The sequence below is a fragment of the Osmia bicornis genome, chromosome 1 (assembly GCF_907164935.1).
Source record: "Osmia bicornis bicornis chromosome 1, iOsmBic2.1, whole genome shotgun sequence".
Lineage (NCBI taxonomy): Eukaryota > Metazoa > Arthropoda > Insecta > Hymenoptera > Megachilidae > Osmia > Osmia bicornis.
This window is the reverse complement of record NC_060216.1, coordinates 4,804,296-4,830,592: the sequence shown is the minus strand read 5'-3', so window position 1 is coordinate 4,830,592 and position 26,297 is coordinate 4,804,296. Positions and strand designations below refer to the sequence as shown.

Genomic DNA, 26,297 nt, shown 5'->3' with positions numbered 1-26,297 from the left:
GATATTTTATAAGAATTTATTCAAGTCTATTAGATACATTCAGCATACACAGAATCGGAAAACAGAATTAACGTTTCCTCCACGTGAATTTTCTTCGAGCTCCTTCCTGTCCATACTTCTTTCTTTCGCGGACCCTCAGATCGAATGTTAGAAGTCCGGCTAAGCAAAATATTCCTTTTATAGATTATATCTTTAACAATTAATAAGCAATTAGATTCTTCTCCTTACCAATTCTCATTTTTTCTATCATCTCGACACTGACAAAATTTCGAAGCGCCTTAGAAATACCAAAACGAATAAGGCCTGATTGTCCAGTTGGTCCCCCACCATAAACGGTTGCTTCAACATCAACTTTTTCGCTCATATCCGTAAATATTAAAGGAAATATAACCTGTAATACAAAATAGATTATGTTCAATATAATTAGAGTAATTTTTGAATGCACGAAGTGTTAGAAAATAGATTATTAATCAAGTTATGTGCCGAGTATCACGCTACTAATAAATTTTACATATTTTTATTATCTTTTTCAAAATTTTATCATAAGTTTTGAATTTAACACGGCACGAAACCTGTTAACACTTTGACGACTGTTGTCACGTATTCTTGATTATGATGTTTAATTTTTTATACCATTACTTTTATCTACTAAATGAAATGTAAATAAGGATACGGTTGTCAAAGTGTTAAGTGCAATGCAAATAAAAGTATTTTCTCAAGGTGATTAAACTGATTTCTATCTACCTGATGCTTTAACTTAATAATTAATTTTAGAATTTTATTTCATAAGAAAAAGAGAGAGACACCAGTTTAATTACCTAATTCATAGAAAATTTCTTACAATGAAACGTGCCGGTTCTAGTCAAGTGTATTTATCTTGACGATTTCCTACAATTAACAACTCTTCTCTTATTCAAATGTTTAAACAACTACCATCAGGACGATCATTAAATTATAGACTCGTTACTCGAATACAAAATATTCAGATTCATCTCTTACAATTAACAATTATTTTTATTAAACTTTCATCACGATCAAAGAGACTTAAACTGTATAAAAAAATATTACGACTATTATTATGAATAAGTTTACGAAGTAACTCCTTCTCGCCACTTTCACTCTGTTCCCCCCGAGGGGTCACTTGTTTTTTACGACATTCGAACTTACGGTTATTTACATAGAAACTTAATTCATTGCGAAACTTTCGATCATTTGTATCGTTCGTTCACTAATTACAACTATCCCCGACGAGAGTCCTCCGTTTTGAGTTTTAAATTATTGTAATCTCAGTACCTAGAAGATCTCAGTTACTCTTTTCCTTCGTCAGACTTTTCACAACACTTTCCAGCGTCTTATTAGTATCTAACAGCTGCTCCTTCAGCGACTTGATCGTGTCCTCGTAGGATTGCAATTTGTTAGCCAGGTTCTCGATGACCATTTGCAAACTAGGATCTGAGTACTCCTCGGTCTGTTGTCTCATCCACATCACGTGATCGCTCAGGCTGACATTATCGTCGTTCATAAACGGTATATTCTTCTGAGCGATCTCGTAGGCTGCTTTCAGGATGTCCTTGGGCAGCCTCTTCTCCAGTGGATTCAAAGGTTTTACCACCAGAACCCTTTTCCTGTTCTCCACGTTGATCTTATGATCGGACATCCACTTTCGGAAAGCGTATGGGATGGAACTATTATGCAGGACCATTTCGGTAAATAGAATCAATTTCGTTTGACGGACTAGCTTAGTCAGCCCGGCGTGATTTCGTAGGCCCTGGATGTCATGGACAGCGATCCCCACCAGTAGGTTCATCAGGATCACCGTGACGAACACGATGAACAGAGTGAATAGTATTTGAGAGCATACGGAGAGAGGATGATAAATGACGAAAGGTCCTTCGGATTCTAATCCCTGATCGATCTGAGTGATGAGACTGTCGAAGTCCAGCTCACCAGCCATCATAGCCAACACTTTGATAAGCCCTGTGAACGGGTTACCGAAAGACGGTTCCCCGACGAAGATAACGCAGAAACTGACGGTGAAGCCTATCAGCAGTCCGGAATAAGCTAGCAATAACTTAGCGAATTCGAATTGTATATGGGTAAACATTGCCACGTAGGTGCCGAATGCCGGCAATTGGCCGACCATCAGCATCAGGTTTGTCCAGGCGCATAGTATCGCGAATGCCCCCACGTAGTTCTGCCAGTCGTAGGTGCGTCCGGTGTAGATGAACGAGGTGACGAACACGCTGATGATGACCACACCGTCAAGAACGTTATCGATATTGGAGAAGTACTGTTTCGCGGAGGTGTAGACCATGAAACCGAAGATCTTTCTGGGGATTGATATGCAGGTGAAGATGAAGAGTAGGTACCACTGGATCTCGATGACGGGTCTTCTGAAGAGGAAGCCGGAGATGCGTTTGCTGCTGCAGATCTTGGAGCTGCTCGCATCGTCGTAGTTGTAACACTTGTAGGCTAACGCGGTGAGGACGTAGGTGGTCATGCAGATGACGGTCATAGCGTATAGCATGATCCTGAGCAGATAAAACTTCCTTATCTTTTCCCATTTCAGATGGAGGAAGGCCATCACTAGCGGATGGGAGAGCAGATCCTTGCGTCGTTCCTGGACGAAGGTGTTGATGAAGCTGGTCTCGCATTGATTACCACTGGGGAAGAGTAGATCGAAATGCAGCCTCATTTCGAACTCCCTGTTATGGGGGACTGGTCTCCTGAGGGTTATCGAAGCGTCCAACCTCTGTCGGAACACCTGTAGAGACTCGGGGATCTTCCTGAGGATAATGTTCAACGCGGACAGTCCTGCGCTGGTGGTCGCACTGACATCGGCGCCCGCCCAGATTAGAACATCGACGCAGTGGGACTGCTCGTTTAGCGCTGCCACGTGAAGAGGAGTGAAGCCGGTCTTGTCCGCGGCGTTGATCAGGGCACCGTGTTTCAGCAGAAGCTCCACCAGCTTAGCGGACGAATGCGTGGTCATCACAGCGAAATGAAGGGGTGTTCTGTGCGCCCTATCCACGGCGTTGATATTCGTACCGGGTGATTCGAGTAGCAATTCTACGCATTTTATGGACTGGACGAAGCAGGCTACGTGGAGCGGGGTCTCACCCGTGTGGTTCTTCTCGACGACGCTCGCTCCTCGTTCCAGTAACAGTTCCACGATCTCCACCGCTGCTGCCCTAATGGCGCAATGCAAAACTGGCTCGACCATCTCTTGATAAAGACAGGTACTCGGCTTCGCGCCGTTATCTAGAAGCACTCGCGCTGCGTCCACGGAGTTCCCTAACACAGCAAAGTGTAGAGGCGTGTAATGATTGATAGGATTCCTGCAATTGATATCGACACCCTTCTCGATCAGATGCTCGATGCAAGCTACGTTGCCGCTCAGCGATGCAGTCAGGATCGCGTTCATGCCAGTGCAAGGCTCCACGTATTCGCACTTGACTCCCAAGTCTTCCAGTTTCGGTAGAAGGCGAGCCAGCCCTCGGTAACAGCACCACATGTACGCTATATTCCTTATCCTCTCGCCCGAAGGCATTTCTGGTAAAACGTTGCACTTTTCCAGCTCCAGCAGCAGCTTCATCTCGGCGGTGGTGACGATGGACCACATTATCGACCGCAGATCGTTGCTGTTGATCTGCGCCTGTCTTAGCACATCCAGGTTGTCGTAGAACAGGGACTCGTCGACGGGTGGCGGTGTACCGGCGTCGATCTCCACATGATCGTTCCTGGAATTGATCAGAGGAGCATCGTTGATCACTATCTTCTCCGAATTACTCGACTGTCGATATCTGACTGAGCGGAAGGTGGAGGCGAACCTAGCGGGCAGAAGATCGTTCGATCGGTCGTTCAAGTTCGACATAGAGGAATGTTTGATTCGTCCTTCGTGGGCGATCGGTAACCTGAGTGTTTGGGTCATTTGTTCGGTAACCGCATCGCTAATGTACGTCTTCATCGAGGAATCTCTGTCGTCGTCGTCGAAATTGAAGCTGGCTCGACGATTTTTCAATCTCGTTAAGGAATAATGTCTGGTTCTTCTGCCGCGACTCGTCAACCTCTTCGTTTTCCTTTCGTCCGCGTTCTCGTGGATTTCTCCGTCTCCTTCCATCGCGCTCCAACAATCATTTTCGTCAAACGACAGACGACGATCTCTTAAACTGGTTAACGAGTAACGACGCGGCCTTTCCTCGGAAACGTTCATCTCGATCTTCGTCTTTAATCCCTTCTGTACGTCTTATCGTTGATTCGCTTCTAAAAGAATGTATCCCCTTTTTGACCGCGATGAAAATAACGAAGAAACTGCGCGGTAACACAAGAACACACTCTCTGCTATCGTTGATCACCTCGACAGAACGTTCCAATCGTCATACCTCGGCCTCACTCTTTTCTTCGTTTATCACGTCACGTCCCAAAGTCATTTGGATCACTTTAAGAGAATGCTCTCGTCATTGCAGTACACGCGACTACCGGTGTCACTCGCCCGACTGACTTATATTAGCTACTTCGTATTGGATTCGTTCTATATATAAGTTCATAGGAAAATACATTGCTTCCGTTCGAGCAGCCAGTACTCCCTCGAATAGGGACCTTGAACTTAAAAACCAACGGTACACAGGGTCACTTCTAAGCAAGTCTCACGTTGCGGTAAACTAGCTTTCTGTTGATCAAAATTCCATCCAATCGATTTCTACTCCTTCTTCCTTTTTTTTTTTGTTTTATTCTGGGATCCTCTGTCTGACCTATTTCTTCTCTTTGGAATCTTCTTATTGGAATTTCTCTTCAGTTTCTTCAAGTTTATGTATCTTCTTATGCACATTCATGAGCACATTTCATTGTAGAATAATAATTATTGAGTTATGATTTACCAGGAAATTGTGAGTTTATACCAGAAACATTATACAAAATATAACTCAAATTAATTTAAACAATTTCATCATATATTGATCAATAGCCATTCAGATTTTACTTCCTATTTATTAAGCTTTGATGAAATTCAAAAGTATGGATATGAGATTACCAAACATATAAGAAATTTAAATATTCTGAATCAGTTATTCATTTTAGTTGACACTGATATGTAAAGTCTAATGATTTTATGCTTTGTAATTAAATTTTATGCAATGTATATGAAAACTTAAAATGGATAGTCTTGATATATCACAGTAAAATTATTTAATTTCCATCAAAAGACTTTTATACATAAATTATATCATTTATAAAAACATGAATATTCCTGGTTCCATTATTCATTCATAAATTAATTATTAAATAATCAAATTTCATTCGTTCCTTTCAAAAACACTTTGCTTATAGAATAACTTAACATTAAGTTCTAATCTAAATATTTCCCATAAATAACAATTCTCAGCACAAAATGAAATATTCTTAAGCTCTGGTTATTTTTAATTCAAACAAGTATTATAAATTCTCACTAATGTCAATCTACAACGCGTCTTTCAGTCCATGACATCACCGTTAATCAATAATTATCAATCTTTCACCAACAGGGAATGAATAAATTGTTCACAGAGGTTCACTGACACGTCTGACAGGAAAAGTAAGATTCACCGGGATCCATTCGAACACTTTTCACAATTAATAAAGAGAAAGCTGTCTCGCCGATCTTATACGAGTCGATCGAGAAATGAAACACGGAGCTGAAACTCCACGCGATACAAAAGTCCGCTCGAATGTGAGTCTTTTCGCGGATCCGACGTGTCTTTAAGATGTTCCGTAAAATCTAGATACATTCACGAGGCCTGAAACCCAGCGTCCTTGTTCAAATCCATCACGGCCGGTAATTGTGTTTCATCGTGGTACAGACTTTGTTCAGAATCAGATTTTCTATAAATTGAAACCGGTTCTCTCAAATAGTTCCACGAACATACATATAACGAATACCAATACTCATATTTGAATATTCTAAAAATGAGATAAGTTTATCATCGGCTATAATTTCTTTTTTTTTAATTAGAAGCGATGATTTAATAATTCGAGTAAAATATATTTTATTTGTTTAATTATTATCAATGGTGTTAATTAAAATTGGAACAGTTGATTGGGTAATTTTCTAATGTTATTAATTTGCATTTTTATATGCAAATTTTGTGTGACTTATATACTGTTTTTTGAAACAAGAAACAAATTATGGACATCTCTTTTAATTGCTTTAGAACTTGATTCTAGATTTGCAATTGAAGTTGCATTGAGTCGAGAGATATAGTGGGAAGAGGTTACAGCTAAATGGCTAATTAATGAAAAAATAATTGGTAGTCACATTCTTAGAAGTTATCAAACGTTTCCTTAGTTGATAATATCGTGTAAAATGTTAAGAGATATTTTTAGGTAGTCATCTCTTAATATTTCTGTAGAAATCATTAAATGGTATTTAATCAACATGTTTTTACAAATTTACATTGCGCCTTTGTTTTATATTATTTTTTTCATTTTGGTATTTAAACATCTTTCGAAACATGTTTAAAGTTACAGAAATACCGAAGTTTACGTAAAATTATATTGGGCAACAAGGTGGTTCTTTTAAATTGCTCTGTAGACAAAACAGAAATATAATATTCAAGTTGAAAAAATATTATTTAATTTTTTTTTTATAAATTATTTTAAATGATACTGCTTTAAAAAATGTCGTCTTGAATATTTTTCAATCAATTAGGTTTATTTTGAAATATTTCAATCAGGGTATAATAAATTTTTAATTAAAGATTTACAACATTCATTAGCAAATCTTCGATATTAATTCCTAGCTTTCTAGGGTAATGAGTAATCGCTTTATTACCACAATTAGACACTGTTTCAGATTCCATTAGTAAGTGATTATATTTTTGTTTGAAACTGTAAACAAGCTGACTAGCTAGGCATAATGAATACAGTGATTCATGTCCAAAAGAAATATGTAGATTTAAATGATCGCAACGTAAGACTGTGTTATCATTGAACTATAATTACCAATATACAACAAAAAAAAGTAATAAATGGAAATAAATGTACTATGAAAAAAGTGAAAAGATTTTCAGGATACTTAAACTCATTTTGCTTAAAAATTTTTATTATTTACTTTTTAAACGATAAGCCATACCAAATGTGATAAACTAATAAAGGCTGTAATTAAATTTATTGTATAATACCAACTGTAACAATAAAGTTACAAAGAAGAAAATATTAAACAAACAGTATAAATTTCTTATAAAATTATACTATAATTTAATTATAGAATTTCTTCATTTAACAGTAAAGAGGCAGAAACATCAAATGTCAAACCATGATGAAAGTTTAACCGGAAGCTTAACGCAAGTCACTGCAAACATTCATGATATTCAAAATTATAAATGATTATAACTTTGCATACTTGTAATGAATTCCAAGAGATAGGGAACAAAAACTCCAGACATCGTTGCTCAAAACATTAATTTTATTCGAATGATTGAAAGGCACTTAACTTTTTGACAGCTTTGATGATCAAGTTTTTTTTACCCATTCATTCCTCACCTTATTTTTATTTATTGAATCACGTATCAATGACAGTTAAAAAATAAGGAATTATTTGTTAGATACAAAATTATAAAATTCAAGAAATATACGGCTGTAAAAGTATCAAGAAATATTTATACTGTGTTGCATAAGAAACATCTTTTAGAAAATATTATCAATAATTTTCTTAATCTTTTGCCTATGCACTAAAGAATTGCAAGTATTTTTCAATCATCATCATTAAATAAATGTTACATACAACTCGTTGCCATAAAACTTCTTTAAAATTTCCTTCGAATTAAATTTTATTTCAAATCTTATTTTTAACTTACAAAGAAACACCTGTAACAACTTGGGAACAATTTATTTATATTCTTTATGTACAGTCAAATATAAAAATTAAAATCCAATTAAAATCACGTTTCAGATCTCATACAATATCATTAGTACATGAAATATGAAAATATTTCAGGTAGTATTTAATAATTTATTCCTAAATATTCCTACGATTTTTACAATATTCATGTTATGGACGGAATTTAACATATTCTACAATATTTTACAAATATTGAGCACGAGTCTCTCTTTGAATCTTTCAGCTACGAAGACGGTATAACAACTTTCTCAGATGCAACAAAAAAATATGTTTCTCGTGTTCTTGACACACAAAACGACGAAAGAGCACTTGCCTCGAAAAACGGAAATTATCATAAATTTCAAACTTTCGACTATTTCAGTGTCACGTGTATATATACACCAATATTTTATACATATTGTGTTTCTTTCATCAAAATCATGAATTGGTATTTGATCGATGATCTTATACGATCATCAGTTTCATCTTTAAAAGATTACGTCAAAATTTAAATAAGAAGCACTGCAATAATTAATATAAAAAAAATTCCAACATGAGAAATGATAAAATTGCAATCTTCAAAATTTAAAACACAAGATTGTATAGAAATGTTTCAAAGCGAGTCTGAAATTTCTAAGAATGATCCAACGATTCAGAGTCCTTCAGATCGTTCACACGATATCTTCAAGGTTCCAAGAATTCAAAAAGAAGAAAAAAAGATACGTCTAATTATTCTCATCCTCTTCCTTGCCGTGCTTCTTCATTACTAGATGCATCACTAGATCTTGAAGAAGCTGATGATTTCTTTCACAGATTTGCTTCACCTCGGCTAACTCTCCTTTGATCGTGTAATCGTCGAAAGGGACAACGTCTTCTTCGGGTAATCGTCGACGAAACGAGGTGTACGGTTCGCTTTTTAGATACGTATGCACGGTGCTGGTACTCTTTCTACTGTACAACGTGCCGGACATGCCTTTACGTTCTTTCGCGACCTTGTGGGCGGCGAATAACAAGTCGCGAGGTAATCTAGTTTCTCTGGGGTTAAGAGGTCGGACGGTTAGAACCGCTCTCAAAGGCGAAGGTAACAATAACGCGGTCCACCTTAAGAATTTCGTTAATCGTTTAGGCATGAGCCCGAGAAAAAGTGCGGTCTCCACGTCGCAGATCAGTTTGGTCTGCCTAACCAATTTAGCCAGTCCAGCCGTCTTTTGTAGTCCTTTTATGTCGTGCACTGCTATGCCGACCAGTAGATTCATCAGTACTATGGTGACAAATAAGAGGAACAAGACGAACGATAACTGAGCGGACACCTGCAACAGGATCCACGAGGTACCTCCTGAATCTGTGGAGTGACCGTCCTCTTCCCTAGGGAAGAACAGATCCTCGAAGTCCAGTTCCCCGGTCATCATTACCAGCACTTTGATTAGACCTATGTGTGGGCTACTGAAGGACTTGGAGCGCGGAAAGATCACGCAGAAGCTCGCGGTGAAACCTACCAGGAGACAAGCGTAGGCTAACAGAAGCTTGAACACTTGCGCCTGGACGCTGGTGAACATCGCCACGTACGCTCCGAATATCGGCAATTGTCCTATCATTAGCATAAGGTTGCTCCATCCGCAGAGAACCGCGAACGCCCCCACGTGATTCTGCCACGCGTACGTTCTGCCGGTGTAAATGAACGACGTAGCGAAAACGCTCAGTATCACGCACCACTCCACCATGTTCTCGGCCTGAGTGAAGAACTGGCGGACCGAGAGATAGGTCGGAATGCTGGTCAATTTGCGGAACGCTTCTAGAATAGTGAGCACCATTAACGCGTACCACTCCAGCTCCAGCAGAGCTGGATGTCTATAAAGAAAACCGTTGATTCCGGTGGTATTTGCACACAATGGCGGCTGAGCGTTATCTAATTGACCGTGGGACTCGTTGTAACAGTTGTGAGCTAAGGCAGTCATTACCCAACCTGTGAGTATGAGAACGTAGAACAAGTAAAAGACCAGCCTACCCACGTAATACTTTCGAATCTTCTGCCATTTTAAATGGAGGAATGCCTGACAGAGGGGATGCTCCAGAATCTCTTTGTATCCTTCTTTCACAAAGGTGCCAAGATACCTTATTTCACCTTGTTGCTGGTGCATCAAGAGAGGATGGAAATCGAGTCTAAGTTCTACCTCTCCTGTTGCTGATCCATGTTGATGAAGAGTTATGGAAGCATCCAGTCGTTGTTTAAAGACGTTCAGAGATGTTGGGGTCTTGCGAAGGATGATGGACAGGGCACTGGTGCCACCCTTAGTCCTGGCGCTGAGATCAGCTCCATGTTGGATCAGAATATCCACGCACTGAGAAAGCTCGTTCAAAGCAGCTATGTGAAGAGGTGTATAGCCATATTTGTCTGTTTTGTTCACGTTCGCCTTCCAAGTTATAAGGAACTCAGTCACGTCGTAGGCTAATAAGGATCTGCCTAAAGCAAGATGCAGAGGAGTTCTTCCATCGCTATCTTCCACATTAAGATCACAGCCTCCTTTCTTCAGCAATACCTCCACACATTCCAAGGAATGAGAGCGAGCAGCTATATGCAAAGCTGTCTGGTCCCTATGATTCTTCAGATGAACGTTTGCCCCTTTCTCTACCAACAAATCCACATTTTCCACGCAACTGGCTTCTGCAGCCAGATGCAGAGCAGTGTCACCCTTTTTGGTCATCAGATCCAACTCGCAACCGGCGTCCAAGAGAACAGTCAAACAGGCTGGGTCCCCTCTGTCAGCTACATGATGAATAGCCCCATACCCATTGCAGTCCAAATTGTTCAAAGTTGGATTACACGGTGCTAGAAGCTTCAGAACGTTCAAAGCATTTGATCTAGCTGCAGCGTGCAATACAGTCTCCTCTCCCAAAGAAGACTCCTGACTGATGCCTAGCTGAAGAAAATGCTGAGCTACCTTGAAAGCGTCACCGAAAGCAGCATAATGAAAGGGAGTATGCATCCGTCTTAGATCCATGTTAGCCCCATTAGCTAGCAAATATTGTACGCCTTCTAGAGAATTACTAAAAGCACACAGGTGAAGAGGAGTTAGGCCCTGTCCTTGTTCAGAGTAGTTCAAGTCTGCGCCGCATTTGTGCAGATTTATGATCACATCCTCTCGGCCAAGAAAACTGGCATACAGCAGAAGAGTGTCTATTTCGTGTTGTCTGTAGGCCTTGACGAAACGTTCCGAGTCTTCCAGGTCTATTTTGTTAGCTTCCAAGTCGTCCAGTAGTTGCAGTCGACCTCCTACGTATCTCATGTGTTCTACCAACAGGTTCCTGATCATATTTTTGTTCACCTGCAAGGTGCAATTGATCTCTTCTGTACAGGAACTCTCGCTAGGACAGGTGGAGTAGCAATGGGGTTCCTCTATGGGTGGTGGTGTTCCATATTCCAAAGTTCGCTCGTCGGATGACCAGCTCGTTTCTGGCTCCGTACGAAGCGTACTCCTCGAAGTCAGCCAACGCGTCAGTAGCAAGGATTTCATGATGCGATTCGGAGGACTCGGAATTGACACCGCTTCGTTTTCTATGTCGATGATCCTTTCCAGTTGCACCTTCTTTTTAGCTGGTGGTGAATCCGAGCTCTGCGAACGGTTCTCCATCCTCTCCGCCTACCACTCTAACGCAGTTACATCATTGATCTACAAAGAACATTGTTATGAGTAGCTGGTCGCACGTGGAAGGGATCCCAAAGCGGTAATTCATGAACGTTTGTTCTTATACAATCGTGAACGTACATTCCTCGAAGAAGATGAAGTCACTTTGCTTAATCGATAGATCCGTTTAGACTTATTTGTTGGCCTCATAATTTTGTTGAGGTAGCATTCTTTGTATTGCGGCTTGGTTAATGACGGTTTTCAGAGGAGATTGCGTTTTATTGTTTATCGAGATCCGTACTGTTGAAAGATGTGATTTTTAGTAAAATTTATTCATGATTTTCTGAGTTGAGAGTCATCTTTTGATCTTTGGTGAAGAGTATTAGAGTAAAACGTGAACTACCCTTTCCTCACTATTCTAAAATTTTAAGGGTTCTAAAATTCTAGGATACTGGAATTTTAAAATTCTAAGATTCTAAGATTCTAGAATTCTAAGATTCTAGAATTCTAAGATTCTAGAATTCTAAGATTCTAGAATTCTAAGATTCTAGAATTCTAAGATTCTAGAATTCTAAGATTCTAGAATTCTAAGATTCTAGAATTCTAAGATTCTAGAATTCTAAGATTCTAGAATTCTAAGATTCTAGAATTCTAAGATTCTAGAATTCTAAGATTCTAGAATTCTAAGATTCTAGGATTCTAAGATCCTAGGATTTTAAGATTCTAGGATTCTAAGATTCTAGGAGTCTAAGATTCTAGGATTCTAAGATTCTAGGATTTTAAGATTCTAGGATTCTAAGATTCTAGGATTCTAAGATTCTAGGATTTTAAGATTCTAGGATTCTAAGATTCTAGGATTCTAAAATTCTAGGATTCTAAGATTCTAAAATTCTAAGCTTCTAAACTTCTAAACTTTTAAAATTCTAAAATTTTAAGATTCTAGGATTCTAAGATTCTAAAATTCCAAGCTTCTAAACTTCTAAACTTCCAAGCTTGTAAGCTTTTAAACTTTTAAAATTCTAAAATTTTAAGATGCTAGGAGTCTAAATTTCTAAACTTCTAAAATTCCAAGCTTCTAAACTTCTAAAATTTAAAAATTCCCAAATTCTAAGGTTTTAGAAATCTAAAATTTAAAAATTCTAAAATTCCAAGATTCTAAGATTTTAGAAATCTAAAATTCCCAAATTCTAAAATATGAAACTTGACCCTCAGAAAGATTTAAAAAGCAAGAAATGTTAAAAAGTATTCACTCTTCAATTATCATCCGGGTATCTTCCAATTAATCCACTTAATTTGTATTATAGTAATTTCGTCAATTAAGTATTAAGAAGGACAGATGATCTTTGATGACGTCTGATTCCGTATCACGTGAGGTGTGAATGTCAATTGGAAAATCGAGCACATACACATTAACAACCGTGTACCGTCGCACCGTTACCTTTAAATTGATATTATTTATATACAGTTTCGTGTCGTTTAGAAGATGTCTACGACAGGGACGTTCTTGACATTTCGATTCAATTCGAATACACGAAAGTATGTTATCCACGTATTTCGCATTCTTAAAATTCAAAACAAGTTTCAATTCACAGAGAATATATGAGAACATAGAACAGTATTTTAAAACGTTACCAATAATTACACAATTCTTTTTTTTTATTATTAATGAAATACACATGAATCTTGTGTATTAAAAATACTTGGAAGGAATAAACATTTTAAGTAAAAAAATAATAAAATACTTTCATAGTTTAAACTTGTTTTTGTTTACTAAGATACACGTGGATTACTTTCACTATGTAAATCTTTAATTTAATTCACAAACATTTCTTCCATTATTTTTCTATCGATATCTTGATACCGAATTAAAACGTATATTTAGAAAAGAAAACCCAAGAGAAAATGTAAATAAATAAATACACCTTAAAGATTAATTTCATTTACATTGCATTATTGCAATTCCTATACACTTTAAACTATCAAAATATATCAAAGTTTCCTATTATATATCATCACCAGGTGTAATTGCTTCACTGTAAGATTCAAAAGATAACTTTTTTCAACTCTTTTTCAATCGGATCCTCGGTATTTAATCACTAACGCGTGTAATATTTCTTCGAAATTCTCCAATGGATGTTTACCGATAACTTTGAAACGTTGATTGACCACCTTTTCTCCACCTTCGAATTTAATCGATCGATTAACGATCCACGACGATTCGTGTATCGGGTATCACAATATCGTGAGCCTGTCGTTCTATTGAACGGCTCGATTAATACTGAGCTCAGATCGTGTCTTCTGGCACGCATTGCCTGTCCTGAGATCCCGGAGACCACGATAATTCGCATACACCATAAATTATCAACAATTCGCATAATACTGTATTCCTTCTACTCTTACAAACTTTTGCGTATAATATCATTATTTCGAGTGCATAACTATCGTTGAAAAGTATTATGGACGTACATATAATACTTATTAATATTTTTTTGAGAAGACCTTTGCTTTAACAAATTTTTTACTATCCAGCAAGGATCTACCAGACATTTTGTTGAGAATCAAGAAACGAGGATTGATAATTATAAAAAAAGTAAAAATGATGCAGTTTGTCATTAAAAATTCATAAAAATGTTAAACAAATAAATTCATGATACTTAAATTAATTTGAAGACTTTCAACAGGTTTAATTTGTATTATTTTTTAAATGTAAAATTTAATCCATTTTTTATGTACATGATGCAACTTATTTATTTGAAATTATCATGGAAAAAATTATTCTTAATTTTTTAACTAAAAATGTTTAAACAAATAGTAATACTTTATGAACTAAAAGAAAATTAAGATATTGGCAACATGATAAATATGAGCAATTATAATATTTAAATAAGTGTAAAAACAACAATCATCAATCACGATTCTTTAAATTTAGATCCGAAACAAGGATTGTAAGATCCGTTTATATAACAGTGCCGATAGGATGTTAAAAAAATTAATTGAATAAGAAAATCGCATTATGTGTTAGTTTTATCATGGGAGAGTTATTTATCCTTGAAACAACCATCTCGCTAAATTCCGTTTTGATTACACCATAGAAACGGTTACTGCAATTACTGTGTGCGTAATTTTGTATACATATTGCAAATATTTTAGTTGTAAAAGTAAACTTACCTGATTCTAATGACTAACATATATATTTAAATCAATGCATAATACTTACCTGTTTTTACATAAACTTAAATAATGTACGATTTTTTATACATTTTAAATTGCATATTTCAAGTTGTAACGAAATCCGAGTTATTTAACTATGGATATATTTAAAAAAAAAAACTAATGGGCTAATAAAAAATTATTGAATCACTTACTTGTTCTCGACAATATATATCCTGGAAATATGAGATGTCTTCTCCATTAATGGTAATATTTCCAGTTCCGTTACCTATCACTTTAACGTCACCATATGCCCTTTTTCTTTTATAATCTAAACAAATAATTTTACAATCACGATATTAAATGTACTATACAAGTAACCTACAGTGCAATTAATGTTATTAAACCATTCATTTGCAATTATTCCTTAAATGTAATAAACTGCATTAGTCTGAACAACAGGATTACAATATTATGAAATTCAATAAAATTTTAATACTGTGGTAACATTAGTATTAACTCTTTGCTTTACTTACTTTTAACTAAAATATAAGGTCTGTTGTTTTCATCATACTGGAACTGTAATAGCAAAAGAATATGTCAATTTGTTGGTATTAAAAAGTTAATAAATGGCACAATAAAGGGGATTTGAAATGAACTTACTTCTGGAAGATTCAAGGTGCTGGTAATTGCTCTTAACTCGTTTCTATATTGCATGCACAAAGGAGCTGCATGTTTTGATACTGGATGGTCAACCAGTCTTTGTATACTAGTTAAAAAGTATTCATACTGCAATAAACCAAAATATTTAATAAATACGGAGAAAAATGTTACAGTCACAAAATTAAATTACCTCTGTATCAGTGAGTTTTTCAGATAACCTGGATTCTAATTCTGTTTTCTTAAACCACTCTGATGTCTCTAAATTGCTGGAAACAATAAAAAAAAAAAATTACAACATGAATAAAAAAAGAATTATAACAATTTAGAAAAATAATATAGCTTATTGTATATTATTCTAATACGATGAAATAGATGTAGTAAACAAAATTGGTATTTACATTTTATCTTCAGGGGTAGGTAGGTTCATAGCTTCAATTCTCTCATCTTCAATTTTATTTAACTCGTTCATAGATTCTGCAATTTTCTGTGCATAAAAATATTATATGCAATAATGTTTTATACATAATCCATTACCAACATGCTGACATATTATAAAACTTACGTGTAATACTTCATAATAGTTAGGTTTGGTAGTATAAAAGAGGAAGTGATGTGGTCTACCACTTTCATCAAATTCAGCTTCTTTTCTGTGTGTATACAGCTTATTAGGGTGAGCCAACATAGGACGAGCTTCTGGCTCATATAAACCAGATGGAAATAAATATTTTATTGCTCTCTGTAAACATAAATAAACTTAATACAATTTAATAATACTTGATCGAAAGAATAATAAGATACTAATTATATATTATACACAAAATAAATGCAATTTACATCAGCATCTTTCTGAGAAAAATTATCAGGATCTTCACCCATCATATTTGCTAGATGTCTCATTCCAATATCATATTCTGCTATTTGTTTCTCTATGAATTCCTCTAAAATCAATATATAATTGTTCATTAATTTATCCTTACATTTTATTTAATAATAGCATAAACTTAGATTATAATATATTTTAAACTTACTATAATCTTTAGCTTGCTGTAAATAAATTTTCATCGCTTTGGCAATTTTCGTATTTGATTGTTTACCAGAATCATCAATAGCAAGCACATCACTAGCTGTAGAATATGATCTAGGTAAAATGCTCTAAAATCAGACAAATTACATTATTGCAAGGTTATAAAAATGAATTGATAATGATTGAAATATTTATTGAATTAATTATAATTTTCAATTTTTAATTTACCAAACACTGAAAAACGCTCAGCGTATTTCCAGTTGTACCGAAATTGTTAACATTCAGTACATTTCGTATATTTACAAAACGTGTAAACATTGTCACAGCCATCCTCATTAGTTAATATAACCAAAGCTTGTTATCATTTATTATCCATACAATGATTAAAATCACTCATATATTAAAAGTGTATGTGAAACCTTTCATCATTCATTTTTCATTTTATATTTCACAGATTATTACAATTTATGTTTGTTCATTCAATCAGCTGATTCCTTTCCACTGTTCCAGTCATAGACAAAGTAAGTATAGACCGAGCATCCATTGTATAAGCGGTGATGCATACGATGAGAGAGAGAAAAGTAATAACAGGAGTTGCTCTCTCTTTTCAATGCCGGAAAAGTGGGGAAAGCCTCAATAGGGGAAACGGCGAACCGGCTGCGCGAGGAGATGAGGAGAAGCGCTCCCCACTTCTCCGGCATTGAAAAGAGACAGAAACTCCTCTTATAACTTTTCTCTCTCTCATCGTATGCGTCACCGCTGTTCACCGTTTATATGTGTTTATATGTATCTATGGTTCCAGTAGTGACTACCAGGCCACATGACTGTGACCAGGCCCTCCAAAAGTACCTCCGGTATTTCATGTTGTAACGAAAATTAGTACTTGCGAGGAAAATCCAGACGGCGCTGGATTTCGCTACAAATACATATAAATGATATCGATGAGATATATGTACACACCACAAGCGCATGGTTCCTATTTACGTGTGCATGGTCTTACTTATTCAAAACTTTGAAAAATAAAAATAATGGAAGGGAAAAAATTATAACCTTTGACTATTGTTGCGAACTTCGCTTGTATGTATGAGTGCAGTATCGTGTGAACCTAGCTGCAAGCCTGTAATCGCAGGAGTTGAATGAAATGTAATATGGCGACGATGACTACAGCATGTTTGCGTTATGTTCTATCACAGCCGACTCTAGTACTAGCCATGCTGAACAACGTGGCAACACCGCTCACGTGACAATCGGGAGTCCTATTTTCAAAAACAGAGTCCTGTGCTCGGAATTGTAATTAACGTCTTTTTTAATTAAAAGCTGTAGTAATATACGCTATTTTGTATTAATTATATATTAAACAATACATAAACGTTGCAACTATGGCAAGTAGAAGTGATGTAGTAGTATAAAATTGTTATAAATGTGATATAAATTTTGTGTACTCTCGAAGTAGTTTGGTGTTGTGAAGCATGATATTTGAAATATTTACAGTGATTTCAAGAAAATTTAGGTATGAAGCAAAATGAATCCATCTTTGGATCAAATTGAAACATTTAAGAATTGATAAACGTGTATATAAGTGAATAAAAACCTTGAAACAAGCGAAATTATTGGAACGAAACCAAAGAGGTTATGTGAAGTCCAGAGAGTATCCGAGAGTCTGACGACGTTGATTGGTTGGGAGTCCGGGAGGCAGATAGAGTAGGGTTAGATGTTGATATATTCAGACCGGACTCCCGCGGTGTTGCCATTTTTACTTCAGCACGGCTAGTGGTTATATCAATGCTCATAAATTAGGAGCCAAAATTCAAAAGTTTAAGCAAGCAATGGACAAGACTCTGTAAAACTTTCAACGTGGGTGATCATGCTGGGAGAGAGTTGGAAATTCGGAGAAATAGAACTGTCCCACTTGAAATTTCTAAGAGACTAACTTATTACGGGCTGTATCTAATTCATTACTCTTAACCAAAATCATGTTTGGTTCTTGAAGTTGTCGAAATCTCTTCGACATCCTGTTTATTTATAGAGGGTCGTAAATTCTCTCAAGGGTTGCCTCGGTTCGTTAGCGCGAAACCTTTTATTCTGTTTTTCTCTGGATCCCACGCTTTCTCTTAACACGTGTGCACAGAATCGTTCTTGAGTCTTGACGGAGCACCACCACTTCCACTCGCTCAAGGGTGGACCGAAGCCAGGGAGAGGAACCGCCTCCGGACAGAGATGGACTCCTCCATCATTGGACCAGGGATGATCCTGACGGAGGATTCAGGATCCAGCGAAGAGGGGATGACAGCCAACATCGACCGAAGATCTTCACCGCCAAGAGCAGAACGATTCAAAGCTTCAACCCGTCTAGATACATTTCGTAAAAAGATAAAATCTCAAAAATAAAGAAATACAAACTTCATTTATTAAACGCAAAGTGTTTGTTTTATTAAAGGCCGCGCCGCGAACAGAGTGCTTCAGCGCTCCACGGGCACCTTACTCACGCCATTATGCGTTCCATGACCGGTGGCGGAGCTAGGTCCCAAAAGCGGCCAAGCTAAGAACTAATAACTATGTGACTGTTCACACCAGGCCCTCTAAATTCCCGTATTTCATGTTGTAACGAAAATTAGTACTTGCGGAGAAAATCCAGGCGGCGCTGGTGTCATTACAAACATATAAATATCGGTGAGATACACACCACAAACACATGGTCACCATATTTATATACGTGTGCATGGACTTATTCAAAACTTTGAAAAATAAAAATAATGGAAGGGAAATAATTACAACAATATATGTGGAGTAATGGAAATATATTAAATTTTTACTAATGTATATCAATAATAATATACAATTAATTACGGTAAACTTTATCTCAGGGGCTCAAAAATGATGGCCTTTTTTTTTCTCTTCTTGAAGTATTTAACGAGTAGAATGTAAAAATCCTAGTTTTAAGGCGCGGATCCATCGGTTCAGAATCTGAAAACTCCTTAAAACTAGGATTTTTAGATTCTACTCGTTAAATACTTCAAGAGAAAAAAAAGGCTATCATTTTTCGGCCCCTGAAGAAAAGTTCAGCCATTAATTACAATCATACATATAATAAAACACACACTCTGCTCGCAGATTACATTATAATACATTAATGTACAAACATACAATACAAAACGTAAGTACATACACCACGGACACCTTCTAAAACAGAATGCTCTTTATAAAAATGGACCAAATAGCTTAAGATTCTTTGAGGAGCTATAAAAATTAATATACTAGATGATGTGCTTTCTTTTGGGCCTATAATGAAAATTAAAAACATACATTTTGTAGATGTAAATAAGCTATATGTATGTTGAAAATGTCAATGCGTCTAAAAGTTATAAGCTATTCAAATTGGCAAAAATCGTAATTAGTCGCAAATAATCGTGAGTAATCACAATTTTCACTAATTTAAATTGCTTATAACTTTTAGGCACGTTGACATTTTCAACATACATATTGCTTACTTATATCTACAAGATGTGTTTTTAATTCTTATTACAGGTTCAAAAAAAAGCACATCATTTAATATATTAATTTTTATAGCTCCTCAAAGAATCTGAAATTATTTGGTCCAATTTTAAAAAGAGCATTCTGTTTTAGAGGGTGTCCGCATACTTATAAATGGGGTGTATGTACTTACATCACACACATACCAAATGTCTCTAAAATTATCTTCTCCACTCTGCTTCACTCTCCTGGTGCAGTTACGTTTAATTATAAGAACAAATTTATTGTATAATATTATACATACACTTCATGCTAGAAGTATTATTATGTATACTTAGTGTATTAATATAATGTATATAATATAATGTGTTTTATATAATGTATATGTAAACTGAATACTTACAATCTTCTTCTTCTTTTCATTTTCATCCAGGTATCTTGTTGCTCTATTTTAACACTTAAATGACCACATATTATTTCCCGTAGGCTTACTCTAAGACTGGTGATTTTCTCGTTTGGAAATGAAAAACAAATACATATAGGAAATTAAAAATCCACATATTTGTTAACCTTATAACTAATACATTATAAAGGTAGTTTTTAAAATAAGTTTAGTAATTCCACAGGGTATGATAATTTTAAAAGCAAGTTCCTTTATGCAAAGGTACAGCACAAAAGTTACAAATATACCATGTTTCACTCCTTTTTTTATGGGTTGCACAGACTCTACATACCTCTGTTGGAAATTTTTTTTTACAGAGACATGGAATTGCTTTGAGTACATGTGTGTTTATGTCACCTGATAATTGCCCAGGTGAATCCTATCTTGAAGCACGTTTAGTGTGATGAATTACGACAGCATTGTTGATTTTTTCATTTGTAGATATAATATAATCTCTTGATACTTCCCTCAGAAACAATTTGTACATTATTTTTTTGCCTGGATTGAAATGAAGATACACTATATAAGCATTAAGAAGAGCACAATTTATCAAAAATAGTACTACTCTTTTTGTTCATTTTTGAATTTTTCTCAAAACTCCAAAATACGATAAGTATTAATCAGCTCTGTCGACACCCTTCATATATTTATTATATTCAATAATACATTTAGGTTTAAAAATTTTGTCACCATATTTAGTTTTCTCGTTGGTATCAATCATTTTTGTGTTATGAATGGATGATATCATTTAGATATCTCGTTTGTCTTGCCACACTTGGAATAAAATATGACCTTTTCTTCGAAAAATCATATCACCTTTCTTTAATTGCGGCAGCCTCTGACACTGTGTAATAAATATTTTTATTAACAATTATTTACATATGCTATAAAAATTATATAAGAGTTATTATCAAGTAAGTTTACTGTTGGAACTGCTGATGTTGTAAATCTTTTCCGTATGAAGTATTTTTCTTCAAAGTAGCTGCTACAGATCACCCAGAATTTCAGTTTTCAGGAGGAAGCACTTACTTTGGGTTGTCACATACTTCCACCCACTGCGCCATCCTCTTCTTATCCTTTCTCTCTTAGGGGAAGGAAAACATCCTGCTGTTTTCGTTAGTACCCCCTCTGATGCTACATATTTTTTTCCTCTTTCTTTAAAGATACATTTTAATAATTAAAATTAAATATATTACTAAAACAACAATGTAAACAGTTAATGTTTTCAGTAATAATTTGATTTTTATCTTCTCCTGTTGCTGCATCTCATCAGCAGAAGTTATTGAAAAACCTAAGAACCTAGAAAAAACTTAAGAAAATATCTTTTTAAATAATCATAATAACAGTAATAATTATAAGAATGAAATTTACGAACCTAGAAATTCAGTCACCCACGCTGTCACCACGTGCAACCATGTGCTCCATATATATTTCTTTAATTCCTTTCATTTTAAAACAATTAAATAACGCGATGACAAATTTCGCGGGAACATTACGTCGCGATAACTTTAGTTGTATATGTTAAAATCAGTGATACAAGGTATGCATGTAGAGAAGCGACATCAACGCCGCCTGGATTTTCTTCGGTGGAGTTAAAATTTGCATCAAATTCACAAGAGTGGAGTTTGGAGGGCCTGTCCGTTCCGGCATAATAGTCGTGCGAGTTGGCAGACGCGCGACCGTGTGATATCGTTTCGTGATTTTTTATATCATTCCCAAAAGAGACTTTCGCAAGGATTTTGCACTCGTACGTTTAGTGCTGTGCTGAACCTCTGCATTTCAAGGATGAATGAAGAATACGACGCGATTGTCTTGGGCACCGGGCTCAAGGAATGCATACTTTCGGGTATGCTGTCGGTCAGTGGGAAGAAAGTGCTCCACGTAGATCGTAACAAATATTACGGTGGCGAATCTGCCTCGATCACGCCCTTGGAGGATCTATTCGCGTAAGTATCCTCGGGGACACCGATCGGATCTCGATCTCGACCCGATCCATTTTAACGCCAAACAACTATCTACCGGCATAACACGCTGCCCATGGGAGCCTGTAATCGATTAATCGTGTTACAGTGATACGGAATCTTGGCTCGTCTTAAATATTGATTTTTTCCCGCTTTCTTTTTTCCTCTTGCCTCGGGATGGCCGTCGATTATCGTAGCGTGTTCGAGCTCTCCCGTCAAGCGTATCGCAAGACAGAGCGTGACGTACATTGTCACCTGCGGTAATGCGTCGTTGCTGTGTGCGACCGCTTCGAAACTTTCATCCGTTTCGAAACGATTTTATCGGAAAGTTGGCTAGAATGCCACACGTCGAAGCAAGGGGGAGGAGTCCGCCCCGCGAAATACATGCACGATCGAACATGCTCAAATAAACTGTACCGTTCCACGGACTTAAATAGTACGCTACATTTTTCTAGGATAATTTTTCATTACCATCTATTCCCCTTCTTTTCATCGACCTTCTCGTACGGTTTACGTATATCCGCTTAACCGTTTAAAATATGCGAATAACCTACGAGAAGACAGATTAATCTATATACTTTATGCTTGAAAAGTTTCGAGGAGAAAACATATTAAGTAACAGAACGTGTACCGTTACGGGTATCCGTAGCTCGATCGACTTTCTGTAAGATTGAACATATGTTCCTTTATCCGGTCAAATTCGGGATGATTAGATCACTGAAATTAGAAGAATTTCGTAGAAATATCAGAAGAGGTAAGAAATTTTATTAAATTTCTTTGATTACAAGTTAAAGAAGAAAAATAAAATGATTTTTGTATTGGAAGAAAAATTTGTCAGTTATCATTGTGCAGAAAAAATCATAAAGTAATATGAATATAATACTGCAAGTAAGATAACGGGATAACGTGCCTTCTGAACTGTTCAGAAATGAAAATGATAACGCGTCAACGTGATTGCGCTTCTGGCTCATAGAGGAGACAGTTATCGTGTGTGTCCGGCTCCACTCAATAAATTGTAACACGCATCTAAACTTATCTATCCATTTTGTTCAATTGCGTTCGATCTACTGTAAAAGCGAATGAGAAAATATTACATACAATATTTTTATCCCACTATTTACTTTACGCGGTGGTTAAAAAAGAAAAAAAAAATCAATGAGTCCTACTTTGACCGGCTGTAAAGTAGTGTAAACATGTAATCACCAAATGCACCACTGTACATTTGAAATTCATTTTGTTAACTGTACCGTGATAGAAAGTGAATAAAAATTATCGGTACGGTGTTTAAATGCAACCGTGAGGATTATCTTGAACCGTGATAAAACGAGAAAGATTATAATAATTGTATTTGTAAGTGTATACGGAAAAAGTATATTCGTAACGAGAAAGTTAATTTTAGTTTGATACGTTATCCAGGAAATTCAAAGCCCCGCCACCGGATGAAAGTTATGGCCGCGGTCGAGACTGGAACGTTGATTTGATTCCAAAGTTTCTGATGGCCAATGGTTTGCTAGTGAAGCTATTAATCCACACCGGTGTAACGAGATATTTAGAATTCAAATGCGTCGAGGGATCGTACGTTTACAAGTCTGGAAAGATCTCAAAGGTGCCGATCGATCAACAGGAAGCGTTGTCCAGCGATCTGATGGGCCTTTTTGAGAAAAGACGTTTCCGTAGCTTCCTTATATGGGTGCAGAATATGCAGGAAGACGATCCGAAGACTTGGGAGGGTTTCGATCCGTTTAATAATAACATGAGCGCTTTGTACAATAAGTTTGGTCTCGATAAAAATACTCAGGATTTCACTGGACACGCGCTAGCACTTTATAGGTAAAATTATATTTTTCGGGATGCGGTTAACAATTTGATTGTTCATTGGAATGACCTGGGTATCATGCTGTTTCAGGGACGACCACTATATTAGCCAAAGCGCGATTACTACTATAAGGAGGATTAAATTATATAGCGATAGTTTAGCACGTTACGGGAAATCACCGTATCTCTATCCTATGTACGGTTTGGGTGAACTTCCTCAAGGCTTCGCGCGACTTAGCGCCATTTACGGTGGAACGTACATGTTGGACAAACCGATCGACGAAATCGTAGTAAAAGATGGAAAGGTAAAGGTTCAAATGCGTTTTTTAACCGTTTGAAAAGTACCGAACAGCTCAATAGCGATGTTATAAACCCAATATTGGGTCTTTCCGACATAAAATCTAAACAGCGCGACCGCGCTGCTTGGGACTCAAACGGTTAATTATACGAGATAATTAATCATTAAGTTTTTAATTAATCGGTGATATTCGTTGCAGGTTGTTGGTGTACGTTCTGGCGATGAAATAGCTCAATGCAAACAAGTATTTTGTGATCCCACATATGTACCTGATCGCGTTAGAAAAGTAGGTCAGGTTATAAGATGCATTTGCCTGTTAGACCATCCGATACCAAGCACAGGGGATGCTCTCTCAACGCAAATTATTATTCCTCAAAAACAAGTAAGCAGATTTCTTTACCGCTTGCATTTAATATTAGCCTGTAATACAATGTATATACAAGTATATTGTTTTTCTAGGTTAATCGTAATTCCGATATCTACGTATCGTTAGTGTCTCATACTCACCAAGTAGCGGCAAAAGGATGGTTCATAGCCATGGTGTCTACAACCGTTGAAACGGACAATCCGGAAGCCGAAATAAAACCAGGCTTGAATCTTCTTGGACCCATCAGACAAAAGTTCATATCAGTCTCCGATTACATGGAACCGACAGATAATGGTCTGGAAAGTCAAATATTCATATCAACGAGTTACGACGCGACAACGCATTTTGAAACTACTTGCTTAGATGTATTGGATATATTTAAACGTGCTACCGGGGAAGAATTTGATTTTAACAAAGTCAAGCAAGACCTAGGCGACGAAGACCAGTAACCGTAAGACAGTTACGTTCATTGGTCATTTTCTAAACTAGTTCATCCTGAATTTAAAAGAAAAAAGAAAACAAACGCGAGTGAGCAATGTAATTCGATGCGTAAATCGACTACGTCGGTATTTATCTCTGGGTCTCGAGGCAGATGCGATCTGCTGGTAGACTCATGCCTAATAATATTAGATTCTCTTTAACAGAGAATACCCACAGAACATTATGCGAAATTTATTTTTCAAATTTGTCTCAATCTTGTTCTACGAACTGCCCTTTTTTACATTTTTGTCCTGGAATACGTGTGTACCGCCATTTTCACGAAAATTGATATTAGAACTTGTACCGTTCGTCGTTTGAATATTTTTGATCGATTTTGAACGAGTCAAAAAAAAAAGAAAAAAAAAATACAATTTACAATACGATTTGAGTGTATCTATGCATTAATCGTCATTGACGTGTTTTTTTTTTATTTCGGAGTAAACACGACAAGCGGCGATTACTGTGACTTTATAAATGTATTATATTTTAACTATCATTATTAAAAAAAAAAATAAAGAAAACTGTTTATTGAGATTGTAAATGTTACACGATCCTGTAGTCATTATTGCTATTCGCAGTAGTCAAAAAGGTTATGCTCCATGACAGGAGGTACAAGATAAAGATAACTTAAAAAAAAGTGAATTCTACACGCAAATATATAAATAGCATGCCGCGGTTTAGCATTAGAAAATACTGCACATTTAGTTACAATATTTGACATTTTAAAAATGTATGTTAAAAAAAGATTGCAAAATAAATGTGTATAAGTTAAAATACTTGCAAACAAGTAATTACCTGTAATCAAAAAAATATTACAGGAGATGATTTTATGTCAAACTATTAGAGAATGATTAAAAAGCGGCCAAGCATTTAAATATAAATTAAATAGATATATTATATATGTATAAATATACTTTCTCATTCTGAAATATAGATGAGTGAGAATATAGAAAAAATGGAGTCGTTAAAAGGTTGTTATTTTATGTAAGCTTGAAAATCAGAATATTTCCTTGTTCAATATTTATATCGTGATCATTGTCAACCAAGAAGGTATATTTAACGAAATCTGAAAAAGACAATTATGCACAGATGCGTATTATTTTTGGAATAGCTATACGTGTGCATTTAAGTATGCGTGAATGTTTCGTTAA

General features: G+C 36.1%; 3 protein-coding genes and 1 long non-coding RNA gene across 10 annotated transcripts; 1 reads left to right on the top strand and 3 right to left on the bottom strand.

The window, feature by feature from the left end:
- Nucleotides 1–2: 2 nt before the first annotated feature.
- Nucleotides 3–16,845, bottom strand: LOC114881065 (28S ribosomal protein S9, mitochondrial-like). 2 transcript variants are annotated; one of them, XM_029197693.2, is made up of 11 exons: nucleotides 16,541–16,845; nucleotides 16,317–16,440; nucleotides 16,123–16,226; nucleotides 15,851–16,024; nucleotides 15,687–15,772; nucleotides 15,479–15,554; nucleotides 15,289–15,414; nucleotides 15,162–15,204; nucleotides 14,841–14,956; nucleotides 229–391; nucleotides 3–159 (listed from the first exon to the last, which is right to left on the bottom strand). In XM_029197693.2, the coding sequence occupies exons 1-11, from the start codon at nucleotides 16,646–16,648 to the stop codon at nucleotides 68–70; spliced, it is 1,212 nt and encodes a 403-aa protein (XP_029053526.2). In that variant the 5' UTR covers nucleotides 16,649–16,845; the 3' UTR covers nucleotides 3–67. The 2 variants fall into 2 exon arrangements, with proteins under 2 accessions (XP_029053526.2, XP_029053525.1); XM_029197692.2 differs by lacking the exons at nucleotides 3–159; nucleotides 14,841–14,956; nucleotides 15,162–15,204; ... (5 more) ...; nucleotides 16,317–16,440; nucleotides 16,541–16,845 and adding an exon at nucleotides 1,294–7,145 and having other exon boundaries at nucleotides 305–391.
- LOC114881067 (transient receptor potential channel pyrexia) lies at nucleotides 7,418–14,043 on the bottom strand. Of its 3 annotated transcripts, none has more exons than XM_029197694.2 (3): nucleotides 13,577–14,043; nucleotides 11,617–11,775; nucleotides 7,418–11,520 (listed from the first exon to the last, which is right to left on the bottom strand). In XM_029197694.2, the coding sequence occupies exon 3, from the start codon at nucleotides 11,479–11,481 to the stop codon at nucleotides 8,578–8,580; it is 2,904 nt and encodes a 967-aa protein (XP_029053527.1). In that variant the 5' UTR covers nucleotides 11,482–11,520; nucleotides 11,617–11,775; nucleotides 13,577–14,043; the 3' UTR covers nucleotides 7,418–8,577. The 3 variants fall into 3 exon arrangements, with proteins under 3 accessions (XP_029053527.1, XP_029053528.1, XP_029053529.1); XM_029197695.2 differs by having other exon boundaries at nucleotides 13,617–14,043; XM_029197696.2 differs by lacking the exon at nucleotides 13,577–14,043 and adding an exon at nucleotides 12,726–13,141.
- A 3,904-nt stretch (nucleotides 16,846–20,749) lies between the features above and the next one.
- LOC123988094 lies at nucleotides 20,750–21,729 on the bottom strand. 2 transcript variants are annotated; one of them, XR_006829636.1, is made up of 3 exons: nucleotides 21,601–21,729; nucleotides 21,150–21,534; nucleotides 20,750–21,069 (listed from the first exon to the last, which is right to left on the bottom strand). It is a non-coding gene; the product is annotated as an uncharacterized LOC123988094 (long non-coding RNA). The 2 variants fall into 2 exon arrangements; XR_006829635.1 differs by having other exon boundaries at nucleotides 21,150–21,729.
- A 138-nt stretch (nucleotides 21,730–21,867) lies between these two features.
- On the top strand, nucleotides 21,868–25,680 carry LOC114881069 (rab GDP dissociation inhibitor beta). 3 transcript variants are annotated; one of them, XM_029197700.2, is made up of 5 exons: nucleotides 21,868–22,171; nucleotides 23,603–24,016; nucleotides 24,093–24,306; nucleotides 24,499–24,681; nucleotides 24,759–25,680. In XM_029197700.2, exons 1-5 carry the CDS (start codon nucleotides 22,011–22,013, stop codon nucleotides 25,113–25,115), a joined length of 1,329 nt encoding a protein of 442 aa, XP_029053533.1. In that variant the 5' UTR covers nucleotides 21,868–22,010; the 3' UTR covers nucleotides 25,116–25,680. The 3 variants fall into 3 exon arrangements, with proteins under 3 accessions (XP_029053533.1, XP_029053535.1, XP_029053534.1); XM_029197702.2 differs by lacking the exon at nucleotides 21,868–22,171 and adding an exon at nucleotides 22,841–22,940; XM_029197701.2 differs by lacking the exon at nucleotides 21,868–22,171 and adding an exon at nucleotides 23,049–23,536.
- The last annotated feature ends 617 nt before the right edge of the window (nucleotides 25,681–26,297 follow it).